This window comes from Quercus suber, unplaced genomic scaffold, assembly GCF_002906115.3.
Source record: "Quercus suber isolate HL8 unplaced genomic scaffold, Cork oak 2.0 scaffold_19, whole genome shotgun sequence".
NCBI classification, from domain to species: domain Eukaryota; kingdom Viridiplantae; phylum Streptophyta; class Magnoliopsida; order Fagales; family Fagaceae; genus Quercus; species Quercus suber.
The window spans coordinates 1,146,161-1,171,418 of record NW_027069484.1 but is presented as its reverse complement, the minus strand read 5'-3'; the positions used below and the strand labels follow the sequence as shown (position 1 = coordinate 1,171,418).

At 35.0% G+C, this 25,258-nt stretch overlaps 1 protein-coding gene across 1 annotated transcript in view; it reads right to left on the bottom strand.

Moving 5' to 3' along the window:
- Positions 1-365: 365 nt before the first annotated feature.
- Positions 366-25,258, bottom strand: part of LOC112038075 (uncharacterized) — a 39,895-nt gene continuing 15,002 nt past the window's right edge. The window contains 25 exon segments of the mRNA XM_024070894.2: positions 366-818; positions 3,624-3,767; positions 4,490-4,573; positions 5,138-5,260; positions 5,371-5,466; positions 5,552-5,634; positions 6,663-6,797; positions 6,800-6,810; positions 6,921-7,027; positions 7,157-7,246; positions 7,351-7,479; positions 7,697-7,864; positions 8,016-8,132; positions 8,847-9,148; positions 10,634-10,730; positions 10,841-11,248; positions 11,369-11,630; positions 11,766-11,852; positions 11,937-12,022; positions 12,235-12,509; positions 12,611-13,030; positions 14,298-14,511; positions 14,593-14,648; positions 15,977-16,128; positions 17,822-17,916. Of these exon segments, the coding sequence (XP_023926662.2) occupies positions 480-818; positions 3,624-3,767; positions 4,490-4,573; positions 5,138-5,260; positions 5,371-5,466; positions 5,552-5,634; positions 6,663-6,797; positions 6,800-6,810; positions 6,921-7,027; positions 7,157-7,246; positions 7,351-7,479; positions 7,697-7,864; positions 8,016-8,132; positions 8,847-9,148; positions 10,634-10,730; positions 10,841-11,248; positions 11,369-11,630; positions 11,766-11,852; positions 11,937-12,022; positions 12,235-12,509; positions 12,611-13,030; positions 14,298-14,511; positions 14,593-14,648; positions 15,977-16,128; positions 17,822-17,916 (4,080 nt within the window). The 3' untranslated portion in view covers positions 366-479.

The following is a 25,258-nucleotide window of genomic DNA, read 5'->3' as shown; positions in this document are numbered from 1 at the left end:
TAGATGATAGGTTGCGGGTGTTTTTATTGCATGCCTCGTCAAATTTGAGTCCACATATGGTTACTGGTTAGGTATTGGAACTGATTAGAATGTAAACCTAAAATTCTTGTAGAGCTAGATTTGTAGAAGAGTTGTGTTATTCACATATTTCATATTTAGCTTCTACTCGCCTAAATTGCATTAGAACAAAATGCTGGGATTCACAAGCAAAAGTATATGGATAAGGAAGCTGTGTACAAAGCATTGGAGCAAATGCTACATTTCAGATTACTCACAATATTCTGCTTTTAGCATGTGCATATCTTAATTTAGTTTTGCTTTATTTTAGCTTAAATTAATTAAAAAAAAAAATACAAAAAGAAGACTAAGGAAAACATAATATTGGGCAAAAGGAAGAGTATGTGCAGCCAGCTTTTGTGTGTCAGCCATATAAAAGCTTCAATATATACATTCAGGGTACAAAGATATACACAAATAGATTATTCTTTGCGATTGTTGTCAAGAAAACTCAGCAAAAATCCACTCACAATCCGTCGTGCTACTGGATTAGGTATGCAACGACATAACCTTCCATCAACATATGCCACAATGCCTGACAATACAAACTTGCCAATCTCCCATTTCCAGATAAATTTTAACCTTTGTTTGTCTGCTTTGGGCTTTGCAAGGACAACTGCTTTTTGATTATCATCATGTGACTCTCTCTTCCACTTGATGTTGGCTATATACTTATTAGCTTGCTTTCTCAGTGCACGGATTGCAAAACTCACAAAAAGGTGTTCACACAATGTCAACACCGTTGGTCCAATTTTCCATCCCTGTGGTAAAAGATTCCATTGCTGAATTATTTCAAATTGATTTAGAGGTGAACTTGTGTGTACATTGATCGCCAACATTTTGATAATGTTTCAGTTCTAATCATAAATTTAAAATCTACATGCACACGAAAGAAATAAGATATAAGGTGATCAACATATTCATAGACACATAGGTCACCAACAGAACAGTTAATGTCCAAAGTGCAATAACCATAATGGGTTGCACTACATTTTCTCTTCTATGTCAGAAATTTAGCTACAAAAGAGACATTTGACAAAATACCAACACATCTAACTCAAAATGATTCATAATACAATGACTATTAAAAAAAAAATTGTTTATATAAAAAAAATTTTGCTACTAGACCCATCATATGACCTATACATTTAAAAGGTACTGTCACACAACTTAATGCAGGATTTTTATTTTTTTTTGTGGATAATTCCATTGTTACAACAAGGGGAGGAAATGGGATTCAACACGCAATTTGCCTACGTCTACAAAGTTGCAGTGATTTCACTATTTTCAGGAAAAAATACAATATGTGATAATATAGTTTTTCTCTCTCAAACAAATCGACAAACCCTAATCTGAAATAACGATATTAAGGAGGCTCCATGGGCTATGCCTCAGAAAATCTCCCATTAAAACCGTAACACTTTTATATTGGGTTTGGTCATAATCCAGATCAAGGCTCCACCTAGCCCAACATTAAAGAGACCTCATGTGGGAGAGCATGAGTTTAGCTTAATTAAAGTTTAGTTTCTATAACATTCTTTTCATTTAGGGGGCGTTTGATTTGTCGTAATGTTACATTACGCTATAATATTACGTTCTTGTAATCTCAATATAATAATACAATATTACATTGTTTAGGAAGGTGATGAGATTAAATGATATGATATATTTTGTAATTTTAAATTATGGTAATGTTTGAAATAAAATAAACCAAAAACTTTAATGTCATATCATCGTAATATGCATCACATCATCGTAATATGTTTCACATCAAGGGCACATCACAGCGAACCAAACACCCCCTTAGGCTTCCACCTCATCAAAGTTTAGCTTTTATGTTAAAGTATTAATTAGCATATACAATTATTTCAATGTATTTATAAGGTTCAAGAATTCGCATGCCCCTCTCTCTCTCTCTCTCTCTCACACACACACACACATATATATATGCAAAAATACAATTTACACCCTATAAGCTTGGTGAATTTTCATTTTAGTCCACTATGCTTAAAGATTGTTATCTTAATCCCTCTAATAAGGTTATAGCATGTGATGCATTCTTAGAGAATAAAACAAATTTTAAGATCCAACAAAAACAATTTAACACACAATCAAGAATATAAAAAGAATAATTATGTTCTTAAGTTAGAAAAGTAATTAAATATTTGTCAATTTACACAAACAATATTACAATATGTTCCTATTCTAAATTATATTAGTTTTAAAAATTTACATTTTTCCATTTTCTAATGACATGTAAATTATTTATTTATTCATTTTGATAATGGTTAGAAATACTATTTCTAAGCAAAGAATTAAATGAATTATTTATTTATATTCAACAATAAATAATTTTATTTCCTTAGTATTTAAATTTTAATAAAAGTTTTGGGTAACCACCTAGCGAGAGATATATATATATATATATAGACACTCATCTTTCATAGCAAAAAAAATCTCAAAATAAATAATCATATTGTACACAATAAATGGCATTGGCCAACGTGTAAATATCAAGTATGTAAAATAATGTGTTGGTTGATGAATCTTCAAAATATAAATATTTTATTATATATTATGCAAAGTTCCCAACTAATATTTTTGTTCCACGCATTTTATTCCTAGCTGCAACAACCTAAGGTATTGCCATCTAATGCATTCTTTAAGAAGCAAATAAAATATTCTTCATTTAGCCTTCCACCTTCAGCAAAGCTTTTAATCATTTGTTTAATTCTTTTTAGTATTCTTTTCTATTCAACAAAAAATATTAGTTTTTTTTAATGATAAAATATTAATTTATTGTAATGTGTAATGAGGTACATGCATTCATTTTCAAGTGCTAATTTTATTGGTGTTGCATCAATTATTAATATAAAAGGAGAATTTATATTGTTATTTTTTTTCTTTGTTTGCTCACAATAAGTTGGGAGGGAGGATTTAAAATTGGGTCCTTTTAGGCAATGCCACTAATATTCAAGGATCTTTGTAATTTATATGGTAAAAAATTATATTACCAAAAAAAAAAAAAAAAAAAAAAACTGATTTGAAATATGAAATTTCTGCTCAAGTTTAATTGTTTTAGCAATAATTAAAACAAAACCTAGCAAAACACAAAAGCAAATCTAATAGTACTTGCAATCAAAATATAGAAAATAAATATGCAGTTAAATTTATCAAAATAATAAAATATTTATCAATTCATTCAAACAATATATTCTTATATTAAATTATATCAATCATAATAATTCATATATTCTCTCTTTTAATAAAGTGTAATATAACTAATTTTCAAATATAATAATACCTAATGAAGTATTATGCATGAACAATAAAGATAATTCTTTTACAAAATGTTTTGATATGAACTAATGATGTACTTGTTCATCGTTAGTTATCATAAAAGAAAATGTTTTTAAATTCAGGATGTACTTGTTCATCGTTAGTTATCATAAAAGAAAATGTTTTTAAATTCATTTCTGAAATAACATTTCTACTCATGAAACAAACAATAAATTTAAAAAAAGTGAAAAGGAGAAGAGGCAAACGAAATGAATGGTCGCACTTACTCTTTCTCCTCGAAGATGATGCAAGGATCGAGAAGTTGTTGAAGAATCTCCCTTTAACAATGCCTTGCTAATAAGGAATGCCTTCACATGATCCATGATCTCCTCAATGAGAGAACTATTTGGGGGTAGGTTTTTCAGGAAAACCTAAACAAATAAATGTGATATTCTTAGAAACTATAAATAGTGATACAGGAGTATCTAAGCCAAAACAAAGAAGGTCCATTAGTCCATGTTGGCTAGCCCGCTAACTATTACAAGAATAGTCTTTGTTAGTCTATGTTATGTTTTGTTTATTATTATGTCTTTAGCTTTTTAGAGCATTTGCACCAGTATACGTTTCATAAAAAATGTTTCAAATTTACACATTTAAGCCCAAAAACTGCCCACATTCGTTAGGCTAAAATTGTGTAAATATCTATTGTTGTTGCAGTAATTGTATATATTTACACGGTTAATATTAATTTGTATCGTATATTTTATTCTTATTTCTCTCACCTCAAATCCGGTCTCTCTCTCTCTCTCTCTCTCTCCTCCCCTCACTCTCTTCTCTCTCTACCTCATCTCTCCAAACATATAAATAGTATTTAATGAATTGTACTGTAAAATAAATAATCTAATGTGGGTATTTTGAAAAGTGGTTGTGTAAAATAGAAAAAGTAGATTCTTATGCTAAAATAGATAGAAATTTTTGCACCAACTAGTGCGAATGCTCTTAGAAAGTCATGTGACTGGAATGTGACTTTTAATGAAATTTGATGATTAAGATTTAATTGTTATACGGAAGATGAAGGACGAGGAATTTAGGGTTACTAACAGCTATTATAAATATTCAATATAATTTTTCTGCAACCTGGTCAATAAATTACCTGATTCTCAATGACTTTGACTCTAAGATATTCTTGCCTATACAAGGTATCCAACATAGCTTGCAGGTATCCTTCTATGTAAAGCTGCAGTAATTAAAGCAAAAATTAGTAATTGATTACAGCAATAGACTTATAAAAAATGCAAAGGATAATGAGCTGCCTGTAGATATAGAACATACATACACAAAAAATAATTCTCAATTTTGTTGCATGATGTGTCTTAATGTTTTACAATAAACGGGCTGCTTTCTTGTCTTGGGTTTGATGATAGGTTCCCATGGTCTTTCCCCAGAAATATCATTAATAATCTCTAGGTTGAGTGCCATTTTTCGAGATAAAGAATATCCACCAATTCAGTCAACAAACACAAGCCACAATGTCCCAAGCTTTCAATGGTGCAACATGTTACTCGCAAAGAAAGAATATATCAATGGTATTTAGCACTAAAGGCATCAATGCGGTACGAAAGAGACTTGGTCTCAACTCATACAATTACACAAAATAAATAAATAACCAAATCAAGAAATTAAAACAATAACAAAAAAAGAAGAAATTCTATCATCTACAGTCTTGAAAAATGGAGCATGGCAAAGGAATATCAAAATTTCACATTAATTCTCTCACCAGAGTAAATATATCAGATTTTACCTCGTCCACCCCGGGGCTGTGATCAAGTTTGATCTTTCGATCTGGACCACCTTCCATCAAGGCAGTTCCCAACAAAGATGGCTCCATAGCCAGTTTCAAAATTCCCTGGTGAAAGCCACTTACCTTCAAGATAGGCAACAAAATATTAATGTTAAAAATTCCAATAATAGAAATAGAAATCAAAACACTGTAAAGTGCACTAGTGGTACCAAAAGTTGAGAAGTTAGTTGTACCATTCCATTAAAACCGCTTGCTTCTGCTCCCTTCAGAACAGAGTCTGATATTTCAGTGACAGCAGCAAAGAGTACATTAGATCCTGCTGTTCTCAACTACAGAGCCACAAATATTATAGTTTTAGTGAGTGCAGCAGCGCAGAAGCAAACATATCCGCAAATTAAAAAATACAATACTTACAGTTTTTTCAAGATCACCAAAGTATCGTTTTGTCCCAGAGGATCCTTTCCCATCTATACATTTACTTATGAATTTAAACGTACCTGTGCTCAATAGCCAAAGCAGCAAACAGATATTACAACTAGGCCTTTGCAATTAAAACAAAAGAGAAGGCATTAAGGGAGCGTTAGTGTCTGACAGGGATATCAGAAACACTACAAGCAATTATATGGCATTTCATGTTTAAGTACACGTACAAAACAGAAGGTCAAAACGGCCATGTATTTTTGAACTGCTTATTCACTTTATCTCAGCCAACAAACAGTACAATAAAAACTAAAATTACTCAAAAAGCTAGGAAAGAAATTCATAGCTGGATGCTAGCATGGCTAAACTATTACACCAAATAAGTAAAGATTTTTAACAATGTTGGCATTTTCAATAAGAAATTTATTAGATTATCCCTGTTGTACGTATCTTACTTTTGGCAAACTTGTTGCAGTGATTTTTTTTTTTTTTTTGCTTCATTACAGGTCATTGGAGCTGTTAAATGGCAAAAAGCTAGAAAATATTGTTTCCAATGAACTGACTCAGATTCTCAACAGAAACCAATTCAAGTTCCTGACATAATATTTACAACCATAAAATGAAGACTCCCTGCACTACAAACCCAGATAAAGCACCACTTTAGTTAGCACCACTCAACAAATCCCAAAAACATCCACAAGCTTCTTGCAGGTGAGACAAAGTGAGACCAATCTGCACTTTTCCTAACAATCAGGTCCAAATTCTCAACTCTTCTTTAGTGGGCTAATTTTTGAGCCTAGAACTTGTCCTCACCCCCCACCCCTGCCCCTTTCCTTCTTGCTCAGTGTCCAACTACACACACACTCACAACAATTGCCACCAAACAGTTGGACCAAAGCAGACATGCAAACACCAAAGAAAATCATGATGAATTTATTGTATTAATTTTCATTTACAAATGCCTACAAAGTTCAAATAATTTCCTGGGAGCTTATCAATTCACCACAATGATGAAAGTAACAAGTACAGAAAGGGGAATTTAAACAATACCCTACCCCAAAAAAATAAAAGATCAGTAAATTAACATATAGCGGAGAAAGAGTACCTAATGTCAAACCTGGAAGATTCCTCAACCCACGGGAAGGATCAAAAAAAATATCAAGAGAGGATGAAGCCAAGTCATCAAACATAGACGCAAAATCTGGTGGTAGCAATTGGCTTCCTTTTGCAATATAGATGGCCTCATGCCATACCTGGACAATCATATCAATTTATGGCTTAATATGTGAATCAAAAAAAAAAAAAAAAAAAAAAAAAAAAAAAAAAAGAAAAGAAAAGAAAGAAAGATAAATGATAGGCTTACCATGAATAATGTCGCGCACATCTAATACATAATTCACGCATTGTTATCAGAGCATGCGTAACCAGGACTCCATTGAGCTCTACAACCTTATTCTTTATGAAAGGGACCTACAGAATTTTAAAAATGAGAATAAACAGATGAGTTTAAGAATGAAATAATAAAATGACAGCATAGATACTGTATCAAACATTTAAGCATGAAAAATATCAAACCTTTTAAAAGCATGCCTGACATACCTTTACCACGCTATGCAGTAAAGACCTTAGAGTCTCCTGAGCTGAGCTATAACTTGAGTATGATTCCCCAGGAAGAAAATTTGCAAAAATCTATAGAAACAGATACAAATACAGGTCATATTTCTATTAATTTAAGGAGGGTGAAGTCTACTATAATGTGAGAGAGGTGGAGAGAATAAGAAAATGCATCAAACCTTTATTGGGTGGATCTCAAAATGATCAAAGTAAAACTGCCGACTCTGAGATTTAGATTCACTGAGAGATGTTCTCCAAAATGGCGCAATTCTCATTAATGTCTCCTCATCAAGGTTCAAATCAACTGGCTGTATGACACCAACTCAGAAAATCAGAGGCTAGCACAGTCAATTACACTTGGATATTGTGCTATCAAATCTATTCCATAACATTGATTATGAGAGTTTCTCACAGGCTGATCACTGATTGTCAAAGAATCCAAGTGAAAAAAGAAAAAAAAAAATGCAACAGATAAGCTTTAGGAAATATAGGGGAAAAGATTAGCATCCACTGCCTGATTTTTACCTGCAAAACTATAGATGAGTATTTAACTTGTGTAACATTGGAACTGGCAGGAAGCAGGACGAAGACAATTTTGAGTACACAGTCATTTGGCTCACTATAGTCCACCATATGTCTACGAAGCATTGCTGCAAAAGGAGCTCCTACCCACTTCTCCTCCAAATTCAAGGACTGGATTAAATACAACAAAGGCACTATAAGTAACAAAATCTGATGGAAATAATTACCCAAGAATTCTTATAACACTTCACACAATCTAGAAAGAATAGACTGATTGGGATCAGTGACTCTTTTGAAGACATCAAGCATATGGAATCATTACCTGTAAACTGATCTGGTTATATTTGTGCTGATCAGTAAATACAGAATCCATATTGATTTTCCCAAGCCTCATAATTAAGATTGGTGAATTAACTGATGTCTCACTCTCATCTCCATCCTTCAGAAGATTATAACATATTAGATAAAGACCATAAGTAAAAAGCTGTCCATCAAAATGAAATTATGTCATTGTAGCATGTAATCTGCACAACAACAGAGCACACTGTTCAAAAGATAAGACTCTAGCTGCAATGGCTTTGAAGTGATATAATAAATTATTGAGCAACTTTGGATACAATCGCATGTGCAGGGGGACATCATTCCCATTTGTCAAGTGCTATCCACTTGGTCATTCATGCTACAAAAATTTTGGACAGTAGTATTATCCTCTCAGCAGTATTTTCTTTATAGATGTTTTTTATTTGTTTTTGGTGAAATATATAGATGTGGTTAAAACCATACCATATATATTCAGAATTTTATAGTAAAGAAGATGCATCAAGAATCCTTATTCCTTTTTAGTTGGCTGGACATGAGGACAAGAAGTGGAGGTGACATATGACAAGTTGTGCATGTATTTAAATTTTTATTACTAAGAGAATAAATGTCTAATAATATATGAGTCCCTTGAATATTGCAAACAATATAAGCTTGAGTTTACAATTTGTTTTTTTTTTTTTTTTTTTTTGATAAGAAAGAAAGATGTATATTCAAAAAGCTGCTTTATGCAAAAAAGGCATAAAGCAAATCAAAGGTTAAAAAAGAAGAAGAGAAAAGCAAAGAACAAAGAAAGAAACTAATTACAATATCAATAACGGGGAATTGGACTGACCTGTTTTCTACATTCTAGTAGGTGGATTGCCAAATGGGAAACTTTTAGTTGAATCTTTGCACGTGATTTAAGCATTGAATCTCCCTTGTTACTACTGGATATCTCACAAATTCGTAAAACCCGTGTTAGACCATCTGCATATACTTCAAACCCCACCTTTACCATCTCCTTGCCAATAACTTCACCAATATTAATTCTCTGATCTCCAGAATTAGATGCCAATCCTCTGTGTTGCCACGGTTTGTAAAAAGACTTCCACGCACGCACTTTATCCAAGTTAATCTCACGTAATTGAAGACTACCTACAAGAAAAACCAGAATATCCAGTTATGTTAATCTACTTTTACAATCCAAATTACCATGCAATTATTGAACCTGCAATCTGATTATAAATAATACATGCCTATATTATTTGGACAATTCTAAATGTGTTGCACCCATCTCATACATGACAAATGCATGGGAAGTATCACAAACAACATCATGATTCATCATGTCAAACAAAAGGAAGGAAGAGACATCTTCCTTGTTAGGCATAAATTCCAAAGCTCAAGTACAATATATTCTGCATTACACATATAGTCCAAGAGAGGTCAGACTTTGGTGTGATGGCAAGTTCCCTCCACCCAAGTGAGGTGTCATGGGTTCAATTATAGGAATCAGGCTCTCCAAAAATTGGGGTAAGAAAAACCTTCAACCACCTCTCACAGACAGGAGCCTTGTGCACTGTATATGACCTTTTTTTTTATGTATTCTTAAAACTAGTGTGGTCGCATTGCATGCTACCTCAATACTTCATGTAACCCAGGGTGTAAAAGAGGAAATTAGAGACTTTTGACAATCTATAAACATTTTCAGGTCTTCATATTGAAAGGCTTGATGAACCTAACCCCTATATACATACCTATGCTCAAGTGGCATACCTAGGTCCACATGATATAGGTAGAACCATGACAAGTGATCAAATCTTGATCCATTTAATGCCAAAAAAAGAGGCATTATACTCCAATATAATTGGCTCTAGAGAATCGTTAATTGGTCAGCTTTGCAAGAACATCACACGCGCGCGCGCACACACACACATATTTATCCAAATAGATTTCCTAAACATATATCCAAGAACATTACACACACACACTGTTTAATTTTTAAGTTCCATGAAATTTTATTTCCAAAGTGAATGGCATTTGAAAAGTGTGGTAAAGCATGATTTAGGTTAAATATTTTAATAGGGAAAACTACATAGACATGTAAATGGTGGTAAATTGCATGGGGCCACTGAAAAAGTAGCCAGAACTCACAGACTATGGTAGTAAGCTTTTAATGATTACATCAACATTTATCATCCAACAGATATGAAACTCTATAAGCTTTATCACATTGTTGAACACTAAAAGAAATTACAAATAATCAGATTGAGGTGAAAGATTCTCAAGCATTATCAATCAAAGAAGAGAGCTGTTCTTCAGTATCCTTTCTCTCTACTATAGAAGACCACAGTTCCCCTGTTCTGAGCCAACTCCGTACATGAAACCAAAGAGAATATACATGTATATAAACATACACACACTACAATTTTCGTGTGATTGGGCATCTATATACACATGCATATAACACACAACTAAGACATTACGCAGAGAGAGAGAAGGAGGTGTTTCAGAGGTAAGGTTGCTCTCCCCCATGTTGATTCAGAACAGAAAAAATCAAAGAAGAAGAAACATTCATTTTGAACTGAATTGCTATGAAAAAATTTAAATTAAACAATCCAACAAGGGATCAGTGAGTACCATCGATTAGGACAACCAGTTTATGTGGTAGAGTCAAATCATCCCAAACATAATCCACACTACACCCAGATTTTAGAACCTCTTGCTCTGATGACCCCTGTCAAATTCTCAAGTGATTATTGAAAAAGAAAAAAGGAAGAAGAAAATAAACTTACAGAAGAAAATTTCAATCTGCAGATGAGTAAGGAAAATGGAATAATAGCTTGCCTGTTGGTAGAAAGTTATAGCTACATCCCGTAAGCCATTTTCAATCCGATATGGTAGACTGATGTCTGGTGGTTTTTGGAAGTGCAGAACAAGAGAAGACCCTTTTTCTACCACACAAACAGCTGCAAATTCTGTAATATGTGTGTCTGCAACCGTTGTTTGATTTGATTTTTGTTTCCTGAACTTCACGAAAAAGCACCCCAAGGAAGCAATACATACTGGTCCTGACCAACTGAGTTCAGGCTCATCCAGTTGAAACCGAATGTATTTTAATGAGTCATGATTAGCATTTCTGTGCTTTCTAATAAAATTCTCAAATATATTAAACTCTCTCCCCTTGCTAATTCCATTCTGCAGCATTAGTGTTATTTTCTGCTTACTGTTAATGCGGATGCCTTCCATGTCATCCTTCAGAGAGAAAAAAAGAGGGGAGAAGGGGGGGGGGGGTGTTAACAGACGTCATACAAATTTACAGAGACATGAGCCAAAAGAGAAGTAAACTTTATTATTAATAAATATAGAGTACACCTGTAAATAACATTGATGGACAATGATACTCTCCTCCGATTCATTTAGCACAACATAACGTGGGACCATAGTCACTATTTGAGATGGCAAATCTACTTCACGTAAAAGTGGCCCCATGGACACCCCGAGCTTTGTAATAGATTTGATTCCAGATCCTTCATTTACTTCCAAGCTTATCTCTGTAAGGCCTGATAATGCATCCAAGTCTAGCAATAGCTCTGATGCAGAATCTTTTAACAATTTGAGCTGCACCTTGTTAGATCTGGCAAAACAGAGTACATAAGATGCCTATTACATGAAATTGGGATACCTATAAAATCAGGAAAATTTTAGCATCATATAGGGAAAGATGGAATTCAACAATTCCTATTGTCGTTGAATAAAGAAAATATCTTACTTTAAGAACCATGATCCGAATGAATTTGGACGCAAAAGTAATCCTAATTCCGGAGAGATGCTGGAACCAAAATTCTCTGCTTCATCCCTGCATATATTTACCACTATCAAAATTTCAGGGTTCTAGAGCAATGCTCAAAATGTTTAAACTAATCTCAGATGAAGTGACTACCTTGACAGAGGCTTCTTATTAGGTGGAAATAAATAAAGGGAAAAATCAGTATCATTCTTCAGGGAATATGATGTAAAAATAGTAGCCTGCAAATAAATATCAGCATTAGATTTCCAGCAAGATCTTAAACCAAGCCAATCAAGAAAGTTGAAATAATTAGCTAATATGTCTGTTTAACTTATATAGTCTGTAAAACTGCAAATAACTAGAAGGTAGCATACCAACTTATGGTTTATGCACTTTTGACTCAAAAATATCAAATATATACTAAGAGCTAATGTGGCTAGAGCATAGAAACCTCTAATATGCCCCTGTCCCCGCGAGACAATCTTAAGGAAGCAAAATATTTTCCACCACCAAAATCCAGATCAATATCCAGATAATGGACAGCACTTTTCTTCTTTAATAACTTCTTGATCCAATCACCACTATTCACTGGTTTGCAGCTTGTATTAAAATCAGTTAAAGTAATAGTAAAGAATATAATGGCAGGATTAACATAAAAATCAACTGTTGAATGACTCGATATGGTTTCTTGGCTCCCAAGGTTATAGCCATTAGTTGTACATACATCTGCAGCACAAGATTACCCAAAAAAAAAAAAAAAAAGAGTTTAGAGTCAAGTAACTTGTGAACTAAAGAATATTGCCATCCCATGAAATTTTTGGTCTTACCCCTTTCACTCAAAAGTACACGTATCTTTGAGTACAATAAATTGGACACCTTTAGGGTAGGAAGAAGAAAAATTTCCTTTTGCTCTTGTAATGCAACTGGTGAATCACTATTTTTAAGATGATCCCTTGATTTATCAGGTTGTATAACAGGCACATCTCTTCCAATTCTCTGAATCAGAAAATGCATGCTTGAAACATGTGCACCATTAGATTTGAGAACACAACATGCTGTACTGAAGGAACATTTCATGGATCCAACAAATAAAGCCTTTCGGACTCTATAGCTTAATTGATCGAGAAATCCAGAGAGACAAACTGCCTTTCCACCTTCAAAATCATCTGACCACTCCACTGAAAGTGAATTCTTAGAATTTATTGAGCCATCTGAAAATTCAGGTCTTAATGAAAATAAGAAGTTACCTGCAACATATCAATCACTAATCACATTAATTGCAGGTAAAGAAAATAATTTAATGCTCATTGTTCACAAAGAAAATCGTCATTCTCACTAAGGTAACTTATCCAGGAAGAAAAAAAAAAAGAAAAAAAAAAAAGCCTGAGATAAGAAGATCTTCTTTCAAGCTTGAAGAATTGTAAAATTATTCAGCACAATCCAAACTCTAGACCATACACCACCCTCACAGATGCATTAAATCCTTTGCTACTGTGCTAGGCCAACTTTGGCATGTATAATATCTGTTCATTATTTTTCAAAATCCATGATTAATTCCTATTATTAAATTCAGGTATAAAGTTCATATATGACTTTTTTCCATATCAAGACCATTAAGGCGGATAGCAATCTCAAAATTTCCCACCAAATTATGAAAATTTTCCACTCAAAAAACACATTTGTGGGAGCCACCACTTATGGTATCCCTCTCCCTAATTAAAGAATTTTTATCTTAGACAATGTAGTGTGATGATCATGTTTTTCTCAAAGGCTTTCTTACCTCACAATAATATCCATAAATGACTTGTTTTTTGTAAAAGATGGACATTAGTTTGTGTAAATTCAGGATGTGTAAAGATCGATACACCAATTTTTTCTCCCACTTAGTCACATTCTATATCTTCACTCTCAATAATGACATACAAGTTTAGTAACCTAGAAAAGCAGGACACCCATGATGTGTACCTGTGGGACAAGCCAAATTCTTAATGTTATTTTCCATGCTAGTAAATAAGAGGCAACACCTGATTTAGGGAAAATGATTTTTTACTGCACTCTCTTCAAAATAAACAAGCAAACACATTACTTCATAGCAGTCATATTTTCCCCTTCAGTTTTTCAGATATTTTAGGATCACACAATAATCTAGATGTACTTCTCCAATACAATCAAGGAGTAACAGCATCATCTACATAGCAAATATCCAATGAAATTAAATGATCGCATCATGCAAACAAACACTCTAGCCTCAAATCTCATCTCCACTTGAAATCTGTTCTTCTAAAGTGATGAAACACATTTATATAAGATTCTGAGTAATAAGTATCATACATCTCCACATCATACCTTGTTAAAGAAGCTTACAGATACTAATGATAATGATGATGAAGATGATGATAATGACAACAATGGCAAGAAGGGGTTAATGAAAAGAATAATGGAAAGAAATATAGATAACTCTTAAACAAGTGGGGTTTTTATTTGATTTGATGAACTAAAGTTGACAATGCGTACCAACACTTAAAGACGTCAATGCCTTCTTTAATTCACCAGACAAATTGACAGCATCAAACATGGCGATGGAATCATCAATTGTTTCTCCTGTTTTTAGCATCACAGAAGCAAACTCATCTTCATTTTGTTGCGGTTGTCGAAACCGTAGCTCCATAGAGAATCTAGTTTCATTGTGTATTCTTATTAAAGGAGAAACTACAACTGACAAACCATCCTACAAAGATAAAAATTAATATAATGTGAAATTTTTATGAACTAATGAAATTAAAGAGTAGAGCCCTAATTGAACAAATACCTCAGATTTTCTTGAAATGTCAACTACAACAAAAGGCCCAGGGTAAGTTTTTGAATCTGTTAAAGGAAATAAAGGGATGAGCTAAGCCCAAATAGAAGTTACACAATCAAATTCTGAAATTAATTGAACAAATTAGGAAACTAGCATACAAAAATCAGTTGATTAAATAACAAGATTAAGAAGTCAAGGAAGCTTAACTCATTCATCTCAAGCTGATAAAAAGATACTAAGTGTCATATAAACATACATGCTTCAAGTTCATGAAAAGTTCTGCATAAATTTTCTCACAAAGCATTAAAATTCATGGTTGAAATTTAAACAGCCAACGAGTCTCATATGGTACATGATATCCTCACAAAGAATACAATTAACCTTACATGCTACACAAAGGGTAGCACCATGTATTATATGAGCTTTACAAACTTTCACATCTTATAGTAATTTTTTTTTAAGAAGCCACCCGATCACTTCTGCTGCTACTTTTCCACCCCACCCCCTCCTCTTTCCCCCTCTTATCTCAAATTTCAGAACCATACATAAAGTAAATCACGAAATAGGAATCAATCCTTTATAATTAATATTTGAGTAGGCAATTTTCTTGTTGAAGCGTTCACATAAAACCCATATCTGCTATATAGAGTTAAATACAGATAGTGATCCTCAAGTTTACAAGTCACATGGTACTAAATTTGGTTAACCACATGGTGCAGCTAAACACTTATTTGAATTAAGGGGTTAAAAAAGAATTAGTATAAATATCACAAACCACCTTTAAGAATTTATTGCTCATATAAATTCAATTTTTTTTTCTCATAGTACCGTCTCTTTTATTTTTTGATAAGTAATAAAAATTTTATTCAAACATTAAAAAGGAGAGTCACCCAAGTATACATGTGGGGATCAATACAATCAAGAACACAAATTACAAGCATCCATCAAATCATAAATTGAAGAGACGAAATGACTTTCTATGATAGACATCCAATCTACCCATGGTAACTTTTAAAAGACCCAAAACCAATGGGAAAGAAACCAATGATTTTTAATTAGACTGAAGTGATGAGATGTTCACCGGTAAAAAGAGTGAATTGATCCAAGTTGAGGAAATGAAAAAAGGTAGAGGAAGACCAAAAATAATATTAGTAGAAATAATAAAAAAGGTCAATTTCAGAAATATCAGAGTATGACTTTAGATAAAATAGAATGGAGGAAAAGAATACATAGCCAACCCTAACTAATCTATTGAGGATCCAAAGCCGACCCAATATTTTGGGACTAAGGGTTTGTTGTTGTTGATGAGATGTGTGACTAATGGCATATGGCCAGCAGTAAAAAACAAAGATATTCAATGATGTTGTAAAAAGAAGAAAGTAGTTGAAAATACCTTGGACTGACAGTATTCGCGTTCCCCAGGCAAGTGCTTGAGCTTCTAAAAGAGAAAGATGTAGGGGAGAAGTTGTGAGGGATCCAGGAATGGCAATTTGGACTGAAACAACTGGTGATATTTCTGGAGATTGGTTTGTTATATCTGAGTTCCTTGCAATCATGAAATGAGAAAACCAATCAATCAATATATTATATATCGATTCATATGAACATAAACATGCATGCGTGCAAGGCTGTGTAAAAGCACAAACTTTCGATAATTTAGTAATCGCCAATAATACACACACACATCTTTAATGAACCAACTCAATTACATTGCTAGTACTTGAAAACTGTACTTTGTTCTGGCTGATAATTGTTTTAAAGTTCTAACATTTTTATAGTTTAGAAAGACAATACAACACATTATGTTTGCATCCTCGCATGCATGAATGTATTTATGCTTGCATATATGTATGCATGTAGGTAACTAGATGAAACATTAAGAAGACTATTATTCAAATCATATTTTTCCAGCCGCGACATGTCCTTAGCCATCAATATCTCTCAATATTTTAAATATATATGTTAGAAAAATAGTTAAACAATTAAATCTCTTTCCTAATAGCTTAAGCTTTTGGGACAAATATTAGTTTATCATGGTATTAGAGCATGTGGTCTTGAGTTCAAACTTCATCTCCAGTCTACTTGACATTTAAAAAGTTAAAAAAATTCTACATGTTGGCCTGACATAGTAAAAGAGAGTTCAGGCTTATGTGAAGGGGAGTGTTAGAAAAATGGTTAAATTATTAAATTTACCATTTTCTTATTGCTTAGTGTTTGGGTTGAGTGGTAGTGTACTAAGGTAGGATCAATGGATTAGATATTATGAGCTAGCCACCTTACCAACAGGTAATCAGGTAAGGCATTATTTAATAAATGCTAGCGAACAGCCATAACCCAGCCACTTCTTCATTCCTAAGAGGTCATAAAATTAATTCATCCTAAGAAAGTAAAAGCAGAAAATATTCAACCTTTTTCTTTTTCTAATTTTTCTTTAGGAGATGTGACTTATCAATTGGATAGCTGTTGAAATATTACAAATATGATAATCAGCATGCGCGATGGGCATGGGTAGGACACTTGATCTAATCTGTGACCACCGAAAGCCGGGTTCTATGAAAAAATATTGCAAGGTTTATGCTAGTGAACGCCGCAAAGCTTGATAGCATGGCTTGGTACATAGGCCTATTGATGCAGTTGTAGATCTAGCTCTTGCCTTGAATCAGTCCAACATGTGCAGGCTGCTGATACATGGTGCACAAGCAGGCAGCCTTAGCAGCATTCAAGGCCATTGGAGATCCAAAAATTGTTGGCCTGCGCTACTGGGCACGAGTGCAGGAGGTAGGGTCAGCTTTGTAAGAATGTGGTTACGGATTAGGCTCTTGTAAGTGAATGTAGTTGCCCATGTGTGCAATGCTTTAGAGAATGTGCTGCAATTAGGACTGTTAGGCAGTTAGGAGCAGTAACCTGCCAGGTTGGCAGGTTGTTACAGAGTTAGTTAGAGTGATGCACAGGCAAATGGCTTTGTTATGCTTGTATTAAAAGGGCTGTTGCTCATGTACTCAAATTATGCTGAACGTAATGCAAGTTTTCCCTTCTCAATCCCTCAATTCTCTCTAAAATTCCCTTGCTACTCTCTAAGAAGGCCTGGTTCTGTCGAAGTAACCATTCCCCCATTCCCTAAGTTCTTAGGGATCACAAGGTCCTCAGAAGTGTAAGAATAACAAATGTTACACCTACCTCAGTTTGAGCTTGCCTCATGTACATGGAAATGCATGATCATTATATTTTGAGGAGGTACCTTAAAAATACAGAAGCAGACTGATTTCTGGCTATAGTTAAACTTTGCTTATTGGAGAAGTGACAAAGAAGGCTTAAGCCTATATGGTTCTCCACCTGTCATGGTAAAGAATAATACAAAAATTAGTTAAACCAGGTTCAAGATTTATCAAAAAAATAAATGTATGTATGTGAACAGAGGAGAGGGTAAAAAGAGAATTAAGTGCTGAAAAATCCAACATAACTAGATCAGTTAGTGATCAAAATTTTATTGAAAAAAGAGAGGGGGATGGGGGAAGCAATAGCAATTATTATTATTATTTTTTTTTATAGGTAAAAATACTTTATTGAAAAGAGACTATTTCATGCAAAATGACATGAATTAGCCTAAAGAATTACAAAAAATACAAAACCTCATGTGCAAAAGGATAAAGATTCAATAAACAATGGAATGGAATATCTATTTGCAAGTCCCCAAGCGCAACCCCAATCAAACAAAGTACCAACAAAATAAGCAAGAAGCTGGTCGCTTGTTCTCTCCATATCCTCAAATGTTCTCTTATTCCACTTTTGCCAAATAATCCACACCAAACATAGCAGACCAAATTCCAAATATCAAACATGGTGAAACCGAATTCCAAATATCCGACGAGTGTTTTCCCAACTAATTCCTCCAACAAATAAAATATCTCTCACTCTCTCTGGTAAGACCCAAGAAATACCAAAAGATTTTAAAGCAAAACTCCACAAATGATAAGCATCTGTGAAATGAATCAAAGGTGATCCACCCCCTCCCCACTACAGTGGCACATGCAACACCAATCCACTATAGTATATCCTCTCCTTCGAAGATTGTCACAAATAAGAATCTTCCCCTAGCCGCCTTCCAAACAAAGAAAGACACTCGCCATGGGACCTTCACACCCAAAATACCCTTCCAAGGGATAGGGACAAAAGGACCCCTCAACACACCATAAAAAGAGCAAGTATCAAACTCCCCATAGTTCTTCAACCTCCATCGCATCCGATCTCCATCTGGTATCCAAGGAAAATGAGACTTCAAAAGATGAAAGGAATGCAGCCAGGTTGATCCACCTACCAATTATTAAAGTCCCAACTCCTAAGAGAATCATACACCCCAAAACCACCCCTCCCCTCCAACCTGACTCACCAACAAAGACCCCATAGATGCATCCCATTCAATAGAGTTCTCGTATAAAAGTGGGAAAGCTTCTTTCAAGGATTGGTCACCACACCAAAGATCATGCCAAAAATGAATACGAATCTCTATACCAACCTTAAACTGAACATCTCCCAACCCATTTTAATACTCCTTCAAAGACCACGTCCATGAGACCCCCTACCCAACATATAACTCCAACCCCCCATTCTTCCCCAAATTTGGAATCAATCACACGCCTTCATAAATGTAAGTCCTCTACCCCAAACCTCTAGAACTCCAACCCCCATCCATTCTCCCCCAAATTTGGAAACAATCACAAACCCCAAACCTCCAAACCACTTACCCAAAAATGCTTTATTAAATGCAGTAAGTTTCCTTATACCCAACCCTCCATTTGCCATAGGGGTACAAATGGTACCCCACCCCACCAAATGGTGCTTAGGCTTTTCCCCTAAACCTCCCCACAAGAAATTCAGGTTTAGCTTCTAAATTCTATTTGCCACACTAGTTGGGATAGTAAATAAAGACAAGTAATAAATGGGCAAAATCAAAAGTGTATTTTTCAATAAAGTCAACCGACCACTCTTTGAAAGATATAATTTCTTCCACCCCCACCTATCATTTTTAAAGCTTCTCCAAGATAACATTCCAAATCATTGTCAGACTAATAAGGAGCCCCCAAAGGAATACAAAAGATAAGACATCAGCTTACATCCAAAAATATCCACAAAGCATTAATATAATCAACTTCCCATACAAGAACCATCTCACTCTTATTAGCACTAACTCTCAATCCTATTACCACCTCAAAGCAAATCAACAACCACTAATCTGCTACAAAGAAGCATCACGATAAATAATGGTGTCATCCGCAAACAACAGATGTGACACAAACAACCCATCAGCTCCTACACCACTTGCCTTAAATCCCATGATCAGACAAACATCCTACTCAAAACTTCTGTTATAAGTTAGTATAAAGCTGGGGGCAAAAGGGTATTATTATTGTACTCTCTTTATATATATAAATAAATAAATAATATTTTGTGTAAAGTAATTAATTAATCAACCCTAAACACACATTCTACCACAACGAACCAAGATTCTTTTCCTAGACTGGCTCCATTGACTGATTTCGTGGTCTCGCGACATTGTATCATTGTCGCCTGACTGCGATTCAGTCATGGTTCTAGTCGTTTTCCTCTAGCGACACATGGTAGCCACCAGCTGTAGCTCCTACCCTTGCGCCACCAGATTTTCAGCCTATGGTTTCAGTCTGATCTGTTAGTGTTTTAATTTGTTTGTTTCTTTAGTCTATGCCATATAGCATAATTTTAGAGACTATTTCATTAGTAAACACGTTTTTGAAACTATTTAAGAAACTCGCGTCTTGAGTCTTTGAGACTCGAGTTCGGTGACAAACTCGAGCCTTTAAGGCTCGAGTTTTAGTGCTGACATGGAACAATTTATCCAAGTGGAACTTGATTTTCTTAGACTCAAGTTCTATAGAAGTAGATTTGAAGAAGGAAGAACAAGAACAAGAACCAGATCCAAAGAAAAAGAACTGAAGAAGAAGAAAAAAAAAGAAAAAGAAAAAGAAGAACAGAGACACGATATCTGGAGAACACAGATCCGAAGAAGAAGAAGAAGAAGAACAGAGAACACGATCTGGAAAATGCAGATCCAAAGAAGAGGAAGAAGAAGAACAGACAATTTGGACAATTTGATGTGGAGAATGCTGAAACTCAAGTCTTAAAGACTCGAGTTCCATGTGGATTTTTTTCCATTTCAGATTGCCACCACTTGCAACTCGAGTTCCATCCTTGAACTCGAGTTTTAGAGCCTTGAGATGCTAGTTTGCTAAATAGTTTTGCAAACTTGACAACTAACTTAAATGTTCCAAAAATAATGCTAAATGCCAAAAAAAAAAAATTTCTTTATATCCGAGATCCACTAGTTTATTTGTTTACTAATTTACTGTTAGTTTTTTTATAAGTGTTGCTATGGAATCAAAACCCACCAATTTCTTATTGTCTCCAAACATGTTATCTATTACTTCTATTGGTCTTAATGCAAGTAATTACACTCAGTGGGCCCAAGCTGTTGAAGTTTGTCTTCTTGGTAGGAAGAAGTTCAATTATCTAACGGAGGACCCACCTCCATCTACAGATTCTAAATATGCTGATTGGAGGGCAGAGGATGCACATATTAGAAGTTGTTTGTGGATATTACAAAGCCTAAAATAAGTTCTAGTCTTATATTCTTGTCCATAGCAAAACTTGTGTGGCAACAGGCTCAAGAGTTGTATTTTGGTGTAAATAATTTTCGTCATATTTATGATCTTTATCAGAATTATTTCTCCATTGCTCTTAATGATTTATCTTTGGAAGATTACCATGGGAAGTTTAAAAATATACAGGAAGAACTTAATCTTTACCAGCCTATTTCTTTTGACATTAAGGTGATGCAGGACAACCTAGGCTTCCCACCTAGATTAGTCCCACCGTAGACTTTAGGCTTCCCACCTAAGGTGTTTGGATTCAGTACCAAACAAACACAATGCAATTTCTACAAATAATCTGAATAATAATAATCATAGTCTGTAATACAAAAGAAATCATCTAGAGCTTTATATGCAGCTTCCAGGAATCACAATGATAAGGATAAACTCTCATAAACAAATCTTAAACAATCTCAAATACTTATCTGATAACCCTAAACAATCTCAAATACTAATCTAATAATCCTAGACAAATGATAATGATAAACAACTAATCCTAACCAAACTCAAATATCAATCCAAACTAAACAAATAACTACATTACAATCTGAAATTATCCACGGAAAATCTAAAATGAAATATTGAAATAACTTTTGGTTATGCTCCTGCATTATAAGGTCAAGCACAAACAGAGGGATTGTATGGATATAGCTTGTTTCCTCTCTCGTTTACCCTCCATTTTTTATCCGATTAACGTAGATATTGAGTAGTAGGGACCTTTCCTCTCTAGGTGAAGTATTTAGTCGACTTAGACAGGCCTCTTTATCTAAGTCTACTCCTATTTCATTATCATCTAGTGAGAAATCAGTCTTTACTATTCGTAAGGGAGGTGGTAGATCTTCTAGAGGTGGCTGTGAAGGTAGAGAACAAGGCTGAGAAGGGTAGATCCTCAAGTGGTTGTATCTTCTATGCAAATTCGTCATATGATGGAAAAACTTAGTGTTATTGTCACCCTCCTTAAGCCACAATACTCTCGATTTTTGTCTCCAAGATATCTCTTCCAAGGAAACGAGACACTCCACTTCAACTTTCTTTTTTCTTTTTTCTTTTTTTGATAGGTAATAACAGACTTTATTGATAATAAAAGTACAATGAATTTACGATAGCAAACTCATTGCACTAAAAAGAATACAAACCAATCAAAAAGAAAGACTAACAGAATTAAGAAATTCAAACAAAGAATGACAACGCGTAAACCCCCAAATACGGACCACTCAAACAAAGTCCTAAGCAGCAAAGACTTCACACAGTCTACAAGTCTCTCAGTTGCCTCAAAAGTTCGGGCATTGCGCTCCTTCCAAATTAACCACATAAGACACGTTGGAACCATATTCCACACATTTGAAGTGTGACTTCCCAACCAATTCCACCATGCAGAGAGAAGAGAAACAACATTCTTTGGCATCACCCACTGAACCCCAAACAACCGAAGGACTTCACTCCACAAGGTATGAGCATACTTACAATGGATCAATGAGTGATCCACAGTTTCCTCTTCACATCGACAAAGGCAGCACCAATTAACAAGAGGTAAATTCTTCTTAACAAGGTTGTCTATAGTAAGAATCCCACCCCTAGCAACTGTCCATAAGAAGAAAGCCACCTTTTTAGATACCTTAACACACCAAATACTCCTCCAAGGAAAAGACACCAGCGGGGCTGCTAGCAATGAAAAATAGAAAGAGCGCACATCAAAAACACCACTACGATTCAATTGCCATACCATGGTATCATCACCCCCTCTAGGTAGCTTGGATGAAATATGCGCAACAAAATCATAAAAGATCCCTGTCTCCCAATCTTGAAAAGCACGACGGAAATGTAAGTTTCAGCTTCTACCACCCCCATCCGGTGCATAGTCAACCATATCAGAAATCATAGCTGCCTTATCCACAACAATAGCAAAGATAGCCGAATATAAATCCTTCAAGGCAGTATGGCTACCCCAAGGGTCATACCAGAATCTGATACAAAAACCCTCACCCGCTGCATACAACACATGACCAAAGAAGCTCTCAGCCCCCTTCCTAATGTTCTTTCACATACCACATCCATGCGTCCCTCTAACAACTCTAGTACACCATCCCCCATTGGCCTCCCCATATTTGGAAGCTATAACTTGCCTCCATAAATGTGTGACCTTATTCCCAAATCGCCATAGCCACTTCCCAAGCAAAGCTTGGTTAAACAACCCAATCTTCCGGATCCCAAAGCCACCTACCTCCACTGGCCACACAACTTTCTCCCAAGCAACAAGTGAGAATTTAAAAACATTATTAGATCTCCCCCAAAGGAAATTTCTCTGAATCCTCTCTAATCTGTCCGCTATATGTTGTAGAATGCGTAAGTCCCTAGATGCCTTCCATCTCATCTAACCTTGCCAACTTGTCTAACAATTTCTTCTTATTGACCCCTACATTCCCAAACTCCATTCTATTCCACCTTTACAAATCTTCCTTCAACACCTTCATCTTATTAGCTAGCACAGAACTAGGAGTCCAACTAAATGTATATTGGCCCCCCTAAGCCAGGACATTCTCAACAAACCCCACAATTTCAAACTCGAAAGGACTCTTCCCTCTCACCATTCCCCCATCCTCCAATAAGATTGGTGTATGGGTAGAAATTAGGCATGGCAAGATCCATTGCATCGCATCTGAGAAATGCTCTTCCCAATCCAAGGAGATCAACACCCTATCAATCCTGGACATTAAAGGAGGTTCTGACCCGCTAGTCCAAGTAAACCTTCATCCCTCAAGAGGCAAATCAGTCAAATTATGATCTTCAATGAAATCAGAAAATTCCACCATTGCCAAGCTAAATCTAGAACAACCCAACCTCTTATGCGGATAGCGAACCAAGGAATATCCCATCTATGGTGAATCTCAGTTAATATCTCCCAAAAATGTCATCCAACGCTATCATCATTAGAACCACAGACCCCTCAACATTGCCACTCAAACCCATCCTCCACCCCTCACCACCTACAAGACATTGAGCAAGTACCCGCCACCACCTACAACTTCTCCAACAACAATCCATCCCACATAAAGCACTTCATCAGCAGTATTGGAAGCATCAAGCACAGCCCAATCCACATAAGAGCAACTCCACAAGCTAATAACCATCTGCCTATCCAATACATCCAGATTTGTTTCCTGTAGACACACCACATCGCATTTCCAATCCTTCAACAAGTTTCTTACCACATCATGTTTCTGGAGTTATTCATACCCCTAACATTCCTAGATACAAGCCTAAGCTTCATAAGAAAAACAAAACACCCTAACACCACCACCAATGCCCACAAAAAGGGGAACACTTTCGCCCTTCATAATTTACAGAGGAAATTAAATTCCTCAGTTCCCTAAGTATCCATTTTGGAACAACTTATTTAGTTTTTTGCTAAAAGTGTGCTAAAGTATACTTGTACTATAAAAATGTGACAAAATGTAAGGTTTTAAAAAGTTGTATAAAAATGTTAAAAAGCAAAAAGCTAGCTTATAATCTAGTCTCAAACACTTTAACATTAGTGTTTGCAGAACGGTGCACACTAACTACTTTCCCTTTTTCCTTTTTAGCAGCCTTCATCTTTGTTCCCAATTTAAGTAATAAAGTCACACATTCTTCCTCATGTTCTTCCAAAGGGAGGCCCACCATTTTACTAAATCCACGTTTATTTGATTCCATAAATCCCAAATGTACCACCAACACCTTCACCATCTACCTGCTCCCCCTGGTCTGCCACCACAATAGCATAGTCAACAGGATCCATTTTGACCACTAGTTCACACTCCAAAGGACTACCGACCCCAACATTGTTCAGCAATTATAGACAGAAGCTCTCAACCAATATTATCCCATAATTGAAAAAATATTTCAGACTTAGAACTAATACCACATGCACAACAATAACCAATATTAGTCTTTCTCAATCTGCTTTCATTCCAGGTAGAAGCATTGTTGAAAATGTCTTTATTGGCACAAGAATTGGT